The 12,300-nt window shown below is 32.6% G+C and overlaps 1 protein-coding gene across 1 annotated transcript in view; it reads right to left on the reverse strand.

Moving 5' to 3' along the window:
* LOC149082597 (uncharacterized) overlaps nucleotides 1-12,088 on the reverse strand; it is a 74,506-nt gene extending 62,418 nt beyond the window's left edge. The window contains exon 1 of the mRNA XM_089235864.1: nucleotides 11,474-12,088. Within this exon, the coding sequence (XP_089091990.1) occupies nucleotides 11,474-11,567 (94 nt within the window). The 5' untranslated portion in view covers nucleotides 11,568-12,088. The remainder of the gene's footprint in view (nucleotides 1-11,473) is intronic.
* Between the last annotated feature and the right edge of the window lie 212 nt (nucleotides 12,089-12,300).

The following is a 12,300-nucleotide window of genomic DNA, read 5'->3' on the forward strand; positions in this document are numbered from 1 at the left end:
AAATGTGAATGTGAATCCTCACAAAACTGGCATGCAATGCCCTCTATCGAATGTCTTTAAATTAATATTTCAAATGTGGAATCGTTGAGCGACCTTTCAGTAGAAATTTTTTCACCGATCCTATAGCTTTTGAAGCTGCAGAATGTCCCGAACAAACCACAACTTATATTTCCATAATCAGTGCACATAAACGAATAATTTGTACGGAATTCTAAAATTAGATTAAGAAGTCGTTTCTAATCACTCTAAGAAAATATTCGACTTGCAATAATCTCTCAATGAAAAGTGATCAATTCAGCTTAAAATGATCAAAATCACGAATTCCAAACAAGAATGAAGGTTAAGATCCATCCATTTTGTGCACAGAGTTCATGGAAGAGAAGAAGGTGAAGTAAATAAACAAAAAAAAAAAAAAAAAAAAGGCACTTCGTGTCCAGTAAAACCAGGCACTAGCCACACGAATCACCACAAACTCGGTGAAAGAGAGAGAAGGAGTAAAGGGTCAAACTCAAGAAGTTGGTTTCTGGGACACCCACCTGCGCATTAGTCTTTACGCATGCGTTCGACGAGTCCATTGTTTTTGGTTGTGTATGAAAAGAGAGAGAAGAAGCGTGTTTATTATTATTATCATCATTATTATCATTATTTTTTTTATATACATTTCTTTTTTTTCTCATATCTCTTCCATTTTAGAGAATACAGGTTCTTAGATATGAGGTGATTGCCTATTTTATTTCGCTTTTGTGTTTGGTTAAATTTTTTTTTTTATTATGTTGCGATTTTTCAAGGTCGTCATGATTTTTGGTTTTATATTTTTTCCCCTAAGAATTCTGTGTTATACATTTTGCGAAATGCTTTGAAAAACCCATAATTGTACAGGGTGATTGTAGTTGAAGTTCCCGTACTATGAGCCTCATCCGAATACCGCCAAAATTTCAGGATATCTTAGACCACGGGGGGAGAGAAATTAATGCAATAAAAATAGTTGATCACCAAGTGAAAAAGTGGCACTTTTTGTAATTTAATTTTTTTTTTTTACCATGGTCGTAATATACCAAATTTCGATGGAATACCTCCATCACAATGGGCGCTATATAGGTCTGAGCAGTGTCAGTATACTGAAACTACTTAGACCTATGTAGAGCCCGTGCTGGTGAGCGTATTCCATCGAAACTTGGTATATACACTGTATGGACCATGAAAAAACAACAAAAAACCGGAAAATTCAATAAAAAGCGCTACTTATTCACCAGGTGGAAAAAAATTTAACTAATTTTTATTGTATAAATTCTCTCTCCCTTGGACTCATTAACATAGCCTGAAAATTTGGAGATATTCGGATTTTGAGAAAAACTACTCAGAGTACGGGAACTTAAATTATAATCACCCTGTACAATTCGGGGAAGTAGGTAGTGGGTAACATCATTCCAAATTTTCACCATACTAGTATTACTGAATTTCGCTATTGAAATTGCATGGCAATGAATAAATCATAAATTGATCCGATCTTACGAATTTTGTCATCTCGCTCTTTACTTTTGTGATGTCTTTAAATCCCTATTGTGCATCTTACTTTGGCAAAGTGCTCGAGCATGATTTCATTTTTCATCAGTCATTTTAGAATAAAGTGCTAATAAAATAACATTGTTTCATTTTATCAGCCAGTACAACATTGACTAGTTGTGTGCGGTCAAGACTCGTATCTAAAATAGATTTATCACAAAGATGAGAAACTTTACCTGGTTTTAATTTACACAAAAATTGCCTTGAAAACGTGGCAATTTTTGTATAAATTAAAATAGATTTACCAGAAATGATAATATAAAGATTTGTCAATTGTTATCTTGACTGCATGAGAGACAAGAGCCTCTTACCTTTCCAAGTCGCAAGCACCGTTTATGGACAGCATAGGAAGAGCACTCGTATAGCATCTTTGACACACCTGTACTTAAACTTCAAAGGGAGGGGGGGGGGGGAATTTTGGAGCAATATTTTTCTTCAAATTTGTAGCTAAAACATGTGAACACTCACAAGCCAAACAATATAAAAACTGCAAACACCCCAAAGAAACATGGAAATACTTCTTTGTTCTGTCATATACACATGAAATATATGTACGCTAGGCATCAAAAGGACAGATAAAAAACGAATCATTCGGATAAGAAGCCAAAAAGAACTATACGATTTAATGGAGAGAACTAATCGTTTGAAATGCAAATGAGCTGGACATATCGCAAGAACACGGGCAACAGACACAAATACAAATACCACAACAGACAAAATGCCCAACGTGGTGGCTGAGAAAAGATGCCCATAAAAAAAAAATATGGATGTCAAACATATACGTATCTACAGTATATCAAAAATACTGCAACCCAAGAAGAGCATGAATGAATGAACGCCAGAACTTTGCCACTGGACTTATCCCGTTGACGAGATCTCTTCCAGCCTAGCTTCGTGACAGTCTGGAACACTTCATTTTGTGTCAAAAAAAGAAAACATACAGAATTGTTACAATATATTTTCCCCGGGTACTGTCGCGATTAACAAATGTTGTGGTGATTACAGACGAGATAGGGTTGGGAGTTGGGAAAAAGTTTCGGGGTTTCGTTTAGACGGATGAATGTACACATATTAGGATGGAGGTATGTTTTAAAAGCAATTGAGGTGCCCCCTCCCATGCCATCTCATCTGCTATTTTACACTTACCATATTATATTCACAGGATTATGATTATCTCGTCTAAGTATATGTGGATAGCTTCTCGATTTATCTCAATATGTTTATCGTATTTTTCTTCAAACGTGTCAATTGTGTTAGAATTAACGACCCTCCGAGGTATTCCATTTATTCATAGTCCAATTAGAGAAAAACTCCCTGCGACATAACAACCTCGAATTGTGTTTTACCAATCGACACTGATCTCTCCTTGTCGAAGCAGTTGAAAAACATGACAATGTATTAATAACTCATGGTCTATTTTATATAAATCCCGTTAAAAATTTTAAACACTTCAATCATATCACTCCGACATCTGCGCTCTTGCAATGTGAAAATTGTCAAAAAAATCAAGTATTTCTTCATAGTTTAAGCCACGTGTGCCATCAAGAGCATACGTGGCTCTTCTCTGAACCCCCTCGATCAAGTCAATGTTCCTCTGTAAGTATGGTTTCAAAAAATCTAAAACAATTAGCCACATACTCCAATCCAGAACCAACTTAGCCCCGGAGAAGTGGAAGGATCGGTGTTAAAGTAATTTGGTCATTTGAATGTTTTTTCCGTCAAAGTTTTGTTTACTGCAGTTTATGGAAACTTTTTATTTCCCCCACCCTCTTCACCCCTTTTTGTAGTGATTAGAAAATTTGTCGTAAATTGCATTTTTGGGCTGCGAATTAGTGATATCCCGTATTTGGGATAGCAATTTCCCTCATTTTCCTTGACGAGGTGTGATGAACCTAAGTATGAAGGTACAATTTTTATTTGCCAACCTATATAGAAATTCCTATAATATCAATTTTACAGCAATTGAATAATTTTCTATCCAGTTAAAATTGAATTATCAAGTCTGCCAGCGGACCACCTATGACATCGTCATGGTCCACCTCTGGTCCGCGGACCATAAGTTGAGAAACGTTGCTTTAGGAGGTACGCGAAGAGAACTTTTTGAGAGTAAAACCGAGCATTCTATTCGATTTTTGACAACCGCTAAACAATAGATATTCAGAATTGGCATTCCCCCCTAAAATATTAAATGTCCGGAAAGGGGTTTCCCAAAACCCCACCAGGGGGGACCACAACGGGCTACCCGTGAATTGAAAATGGTTGTTGTTGATGATGATACTTAAATTTGGACCAAGCATAATATACCATACCTTAATGGTTTAGTTTTGGAGTCAATCAACACCCCCTCCCCTGAAAGTGTGAAATTGGATTCAAGCACGAGCATTCTTGGCTATTCATTGAGCACTTGGTGAAGATGCCTACCATGAAAAATTGAGAATAAAAATATAGAAGAGAATTATGTAAAAGGGGTCTTTGGTTATTAAAACATTTCATACCACTCTTTGGAATATGTGATTTCATCATTTTCGGTAGTTATTCTAAAATAATCAACACGACCTACGGTGGCAAAATCACCCACTGGAGATACCGTTCATCACTGTATTTAGACATGTGCGAATGTGTACAGGGTGGCAAAGTTTTCTTTGTTCTTGAATATAGGGACAATGGTATTGTTGAAATGGTTTAGACTGGGAAGAATTAGAACTCTCCAAATATCTGAACGGTAAGCCTAATAATTCTTATATAGTTTTAGAAATCCTGCAGATACTTTTTAAAAACAGCTATCAGTAAACGTTGGAGTAAAAATAATTTCTGTGATTCACCGTTAGATTTTCACTGTTTCTCTAATTAATGTTGGTGTTTTAGCAAAGTAAGTTGAACTGCATTTTGATATTAATTATTAATAATCTGCATAAATTAGCATTTCAAAGTAAAATAAATCGATAAAAAATATATAAGAATATTTTCTTTCAATTTCTTTATTTATAAATTCCTCAGTTCTTAAGGAAATTTCGAATTTTACATTTACATTTACTATAAAACCACCTAAAATGAGTTTTTGTCGACGTATGATAATGCATAAACTGCTGCAAAATGTTAACAAGATCTAGAACTACTTTTGAGGTCTCATTTCGCTAGGTGTAGTTCTTAAAATGTGTGTAAGCCTAGCGTCTTCTACCGGCGACGCAGAGACTGAGGTAAAAACATACACTTATGCATACCCTCGAGATTAAAAATAATGGAAGAATGTTTTCGATTTTGTACTTTAATGGAAGCACACGAACCGAATAAGCTCGCGAACAATCGTACATAAAATTCGATCCACAACAATCCATACATTCGTACAGTTACTTACATAAAAATTAAAGATTAAAGGGAAAAACAAACATGAATTAACGATTCCCAAAATAAGTCACATATACTAATGAATCCCATCGCAATTATTCATGTTCTACCATAAACTAAATCGTTCAATAATAATCACTAAAAGCATAGAAGAGACAGTAAAATAATTATAAATAAGGCGAGTAGGAACTGAAATGATACGAAGCAATTTTTGCATGTAGAATACATAACTCATACCCGCGATGGCAGATTTTACCGCAAAAAAGATTTAAAAAGCTATACAATAAAAGAAACAAATGTTTATTATTTTAAGATGAATTACTCATAAACGCTATATTATATATATAAGTGAAAATTCAGAAGTATAAAATATGGTACGGGCATCATTAACTAGACGTTATCATCATCATTATTTTTACGCTTACGCCTAATAATAATACGTCACGTGATTAAGTGATTAATTGAATTTACTCGTGCTCTAGTAGTTTTATTGGATGCACTTCCGGGACATTTGTAATAATAAGTTGCAGTTATGTTAGCTTTTCCGAACGTGTAATATATTACACAGAAACAAAGCTTGTGAGTATAAGAGAAAGTAACATGTGTTTGTTTCGAGAGACATTGTATTGTAGACATTAGATGTCTTTGGGAGATGGAGATGAACAATGACAAAAGGTGGGAGAATTCTTTTCCAGAGAAGAAAACGAGTTTTTCATTCTCCTTTATATTCCTTATATAATCCACATTCTTTTTTCTCCTTCACCATTATTATTTTTATTGTTTTCTTTAAACGAAAGTGTTAGTTGGCTTGGTGTTGTCGATTTCACGGCCTAGAAACCTCCTCGACGTCGGATGTGTGGGCAGTCGTATTTGTGTTTAGTATATAGACAGAAAATAAGAAAAGGAATGCCTATGTCTTCGCCTGGAAAGAACAATGAAGAAAGTGAAGGATTTTTTTTATTGAGTGTGTATTTGAACAAAAAATTCTTGACTTCATACGAAGCTATATTGTGGCTTAGAATAAGCCTCGTGAAGTAGACAAGAGCAAACACTTATACCGTATTCCCAATGCTATAAAACTATTTTCTGTGCATACCCTCAATATGCAAATTTTTATACAGGATTTTCAAAACTTTCGGGCTTTGATATACATTTATAGAAAATAAATATAATGCTATACGGCAGAATAACTTATCTATATCGAGCAGAACAAATATTACGAGCCTGGAATTTTCTACGTATAGAACAGTTGTTTGTGCTAGTATGAAACAAAACTAATCTATTTTCTTTAGTAAATTTTTAACTGCATAAATGTTATCGAATAGGATTATAAAGAGCGAAAGATGGAAGCCTCTGCGATTTTGGTTCCATTAATCATTGTGTGTATGAGCCTTTCATTTCAACTATTTTGATCAATCTGAAGTTTGTAGAATCATGGAGAGCTTCAAAGCATTTCTGTCTACGATTTTTAAGACGTTTTGCTAGAAATTTACTGTTTCTTCCTCCTAGGATAATTTTCGACAACATTTTTTATAAATATCTTCAATGAAAATTATCCACAGACGAAAAAATATATAATATTTTATATAATATTTATATAATATTTTCGTTCAGATTTCGAAGCCAACGATGCCAAATTAATTGAACGACCGCCTCGAACGACTGATATGAATCTTGAATGGCATTTATTAAGAATTTAGGTTGTAAATAATTATAATGATTGAGAATTTCCTTAGAATTAAAAAAATAAGAAAATTCCATCAAAAATCTTGAAAAAAACCTAGAAATGTTTTGAAGACCCTCCGTAACTCAAGCTACAGATCAATAGAAAAATTGAAATAAAAGGTTTATAGAATGACTTATATATATGGGTTTCTCTAAGTTCTCTCTCTCTGCTATTATAGTTCATACACAAGATACTTCTCTTGAATTTTTCTGATTACCTTTTTTAACAAAATAATTTTTATTAAAATACATTTTTTTTACTTAATCCATTGTAACTAAACTTTTAGAAAAAAGAAAATTAGTTTAATGATGTTGTTTCTGTACCACAACTGGAACCATAAAATTTATGTAGTTTGTGTTTTTTTATGCTTTTCCTTTCTTTCTCATTTATCATCATTTTAATTGTGATTAATTATTTTATCAATATAACAAATTTTACAAATTTGTGATTGCAAGCAATAGCCATGGTGACTTCTTAAAATAACTTTTTTCCTCTGTAACATTGTAATTGTTTCTTTATGAATAAAGTACGTTGATTGATTCTAAAAAAAATACATCGAGAGTTAATTCCCAACTTTCACACTATACACACTTTATACGATTTTTGCACACAATTACACAATACACCTGCTAATAAAATTATCTCATGCTAGCACCTATATGAGACCTTGAAAATTTTATGTTATTTAGTATTATAATCCCGCAGAAAAAATTTATAAACCTTGGTTTCTGGAAGAAACGTTTCATTTTAGATAGACCAATGCAGGAATAAATTTTTTAATATGTTTCATACGAAGAAGGTTTCGACGGCCCCTTTCAATGGATTAGTGTTTTTCAAAATATGCTTGTATGACAGATACTTTTTTTTTCCATAGTCACGTCTCTGAGAAGATTATTATCTGTTATAAGTCAACTAAACATGTAGTAAGTTGTACTCTTACTACGTCAAAAATGCACTAGACATTGAAGTTGATGGCAACCAGAACGTGCAATTCAGGGTTTGTAACTCATGAAAGATTGTATATAGCTCTACACATCATGTGTGTATTCTGATAGGATCTACACGAAAGCTTTGTCAGAATTTCGAAAAAAGTTCAAGAAATTTATGTATAAGTGGACGTTAAGACTACTTATGCGACTATTTTTAGTTACAAAGACAAAACGGACGGAAGTTTCGAAAAAAAAAAAAAATTGCAATGTTTCTCTCTCACATTTATTTTTTGTTACAAAATGTCTCTTATTAGGTCATTGTGCCTTTTGTAGAGGAAAATAAATGCTGATGAACGTGTAGCTGAAATAAATCCGCGAGTGAATAACTGTCATACAACATGGCAGTGTCAGTCGCACTAACCGAATTTCTAATGTTTCGGTTCCCCTACAGGCAGCTATTCAAGTCGCACCTTGATTACAGTGTTTTTACCTTGTATTTTTATTCTTTATCTGTTTCCCGTGGAGTTTTAAACACACACACATGTATAGCGACACAAGTTTTTAGGAGATAATTTTCAAGGATAGTACGAGACTTTCATACTCGATGGGTGCCCTATAAAATAGAGTTATAGGAGTTCCAATAAGAAACTTCCTTTTCCTTGAAGATTCGTCTCACGAAAATGGCACAAATAGCTGTGAAATCGATAATTTTACCCTTGATTTATGTGTTACCGTAAACGCCTGACATGCAGGTAAATTTTAAGATTTACAGAGTGGATGGGCAAGAATATTTGAAAATGTAGAATGCAGTCAGTAAAGCCTTTCGATAAAGGACGCCCATGAGACAGAAGATTTTTTTCCGCAAACGAGGGGTATCCGTTTAGGCATATGGGTAGCAAAATACATTAAAACCCTTCGACGTAATTCAAAAAAAGTGTCTGTTAACGGGAAGTATCCGTTATGGGAGGTTCCAATGTAACAAAGGACGTAAATATAAGGAATTTATATTTCCTTTATAAATTATTCCCTTTGCACGAAAAAACTAGAAAACAATTCATATTTAAACATTTATGTTAACATTTCTTCCATCGTTCCTGATTATTAACTTTAATTTTTAGTAAATGGTTTACAAGTGGACAATCCTAAAAATCTGCTTACTATCGATTCATTGAAGTAACAAATGGTGTTAGAAGAAATTGTTCAACTAGAACAATGTTGAAAATAATTTTCTACATATTACCGAAATGATTTTTTAAAATCTTAAAATTAAGCAATAAATCGGAAAATTTACTAAATTTGTTTATATAAATTATTTAGTACAAATCATCAACTTAGTACCACTGTTGTTAAGTGATAACTAACTTGATTACTAAGATAAAATGCATGGAATTTAAAAAATTATCAATCATGGAGATGATATGATAAATGATAAATCAATTTAATTGATAACCCCAAAAGTTTTAAATAGTTTTGTGACACCATGTTTATATGACATCTGTTACGTATATATATTGCGGTAAATGTGATAAATACGGTTATTATACATAATCGCCGTGCATTTTGGTAAGTTTGATAAACTTCACTAAATTTATCACTTTTACCCGCGATTATGCATAGTACAAAAGCGTCGTTGGCAAATTTAATAAGTACTTAAAAAATTGTCACTTTTATCGGCAATTATGCATAATACCCAAGCGTCACGTCTTTGGTAAACATGATAAATCGTACTATATAATACAGTATGTATGGCAATTCATACATGAATTGTATCATTATATCGGGGTACGATCGTTATTTTCGTATCGTTATATCGCGGCCCGACTATATTCATCACACATACTAGACTCATTTGGAATTTTTTCATCCTTATCAACTTCACCAATTACACTATTACATTATGCATAATTACGGTTGAAGGCAATAAATTTCAAGTATTTAACGAATTTTCCAACGATACTTGTGGCTATAATGCATAATCACCGGTAACAGTTATAATGTTTCCAGTATTTATCAAATCTAACCAACGGCGCTTTGGTATTATGCGTAATCTCTGGTAAAAGTGATAATTTTTTTAGTAATTATTAAATTCACTAACAACGCTTGAATAGTATGCATATTCACCGGTCAAAGTGATTAATGTATCAAACTTACCAATACGATTGGTAAATATGCATAATAACCGATTTATCACATTTACCGTAACATATACAATATCTTATATTCTACAACACCCCATTCATTCTTAGAATTTCCAATTCCATAACATCGATGGGAAATTTAGCGCAGAAAATTTCCGAGAAACCAAAATTAATCTTCAATTTATTGAAGTTAACTTCAATACGCAATTAATTTTTTTCTTCTGAAATCATCATCTTAAGAATAAAGAAAAAAAATAATTGAATAACGCTCATTTCTGTCTCTATGTAAGATAGAAAATTGTCTGGCACGAATTTCCAATACAGCATGAAATTGTAGTTCCCGGAAACAACTCGATTATAAAAAATTTAATTACGAAACTCTACATGTTCTTTAAATTGATAAAAATGAATTTGGGGGAATGAAGTTTTTTTATATATATATTTTTCTACAAACGAATATATATTTCCTTTTAATAAACGCATTATTTATTATGTTAAAGGAACTATAAATGTTTAATTTTTCCCGAGAACTGAAACTTTGACTATTTTTGATTTTTGAACTTTATTTGATTTTTCTTTTATATATTTTTTTAGATTAATGATGACATTTTTTCGAAAATATCTTGTTATAGAACTGCGAATTTTTTATTTTCTGGAATAAATATTCATTATTTTTTTTCACCATTATATGAAATAGTGATGATTTGATAACTTTTTTTCTATATCCAGTAAATTTATGACCTGATCTTAGAAATCCTTCATCTATTGCTCTAGAAGGCCATGTTCAAACTTCGGGACTATTACACATCATGACTACGAAGTTCCGATAGGTATTAAGTTGCAATTTTTCCATCATGATTATTGTTCCAGTTTTCGGTGTCGGAATTGATTCACGACGGAAATGAAAAAATCAGGTGTAAAGTATTACTGTTTAGGTTATCAGGTGTAAAGTAGTACTTTTTTCTTTGTACAGTACTTGAAGATTATAATATAAAGAAAATTCACTAACTTACTAAACGTGTTTTAACTTAATAAAATACATTTTTAAATAGTTATTTTTTGTTAGAAATTTTTCTGTTAACCAGATTTTAGTTTTTCCCAACATTTCATGACTCTGGGACCGCTTAAATTTTTGGAAAAATGAATTGAAATAACATATGGGAGTTAATTTATTTTTTCGAACTGTGTGGCTGTTACTATAAAATTAACTGACACTTAGTTGATTAATTTTAATTTCAATTAGGATCAAATTTTTCAAATTTCTAAGTATATGGACGACCCATCTCAGCTTCGCGTTGGGAAACATTGCGATATACCATACTTTTCCTGAATTTTAAAATGCAGCATTTTTCAGCCTTTTGAAGAACCCCGAAGACTCATTCATTGCCAAAAAAAAAAGGTTTTCATCAATTAAAAAGTTTTTTTTTTCTCAAAATTGCATCTGTTAAAAACTGATTTGCAAAAACTGCATTAAAAAAATGAATAATTCTAATTCTATTAAAATTGGAATTCCAGTCCGGCTGAGGATACCCTGTCTCATCTTCATGGACTATTTTTGGTAACCGGACAACAGGTTGAAAAACTCTGATTTATAGTATAAGAATAGAGCGAGAGAAAGTGAAATGGATGTTGAGGAAAAATAATAATACCGAAAAAATATGTTCCGAATTTAAAAGTCATTTTCTTGGAAGAATAATGAAATTATATTAAGTTATTAATGCACAAAATTATGAGTCTACTATTAATATACTAATGCTGTTTAATGAACTTACCTAAGTATCCAAATATAACAACTAATACAGTCCAGATCCTCTTTTTCATTTTGTAAGCCATAACTAGAGTCATCACTGGCACTTTTCTACACATTACAGAAATTTTCAAGTTCACACACCATCTCTATCTTGAATCGGGTTCAGTTCTCAATATTAAAACACCAAAGATTCTTCACTCATTATTATTATTATTATTATTATTATTATTAAGTAATTTATACTTTATTCACCATGACTGGCGAGGAAAACGTCAGAGTCCACGAGTTATCCAAGTCAACGTCTCACAAGAAAATAATCAATCGAATAGAAGTCTAAGATTTATCGGGAGCTCAGCATCTTGATCTCGGAATTCTATATTAGGATCTCCAGCGTCCAAAAGTATCCAAGATCACAAGGATGATGCGATAGGAATCGAAGACGTCCGTTATTGGACCAGTCTTGTTGATTTGATTGATCGGTGGAAATTCGGTGCAGGGTAATTGATTGATTGGTTAATTTTAAGCTATTGAGTTACTAGTTGAAAACGTTTGGGAAAGTCACGAGAGAAATTCCCGCAATGGAGAAATTGGCTGAACTGAACTCTTTGACGACTTTCATCCGACTGACTGAGTAAGCGGCGAGAGAAAAAAAAATCTAGACAAGTGCTTACCAGTCTCTCCGCTACGAAATAAATGTGTGGCTGGTTTTTACCGGAGACTAGTCGAGCCTGTTTTCAGTTACTGCCCTTAAGGAACGGCGGATGATTTTCTTTTCCCACTCGACGTAAGATATAGTAGTAATAAGAAGGTAGATCTTATTTATTTTTCCTTCTGCTTTTATTAGACCTG

Source organism: Pholcus phalangioides, unplaced genomic scaffold (assembly GCF_987345545.1).
Source record: "Pholcus phalangioides strain wild (caught in Gottingen) unplaced genomic scaffold, Ppha-v1.0 ptg000009l_1, whole genome shotgun sequence".
Classification (NCBI taxonomy): Eukaryota; Metazoa; Arthropoda; class Arachnida; order Araneae; family Pholcidae; genus Pholcus; species Pholcus phalangioides.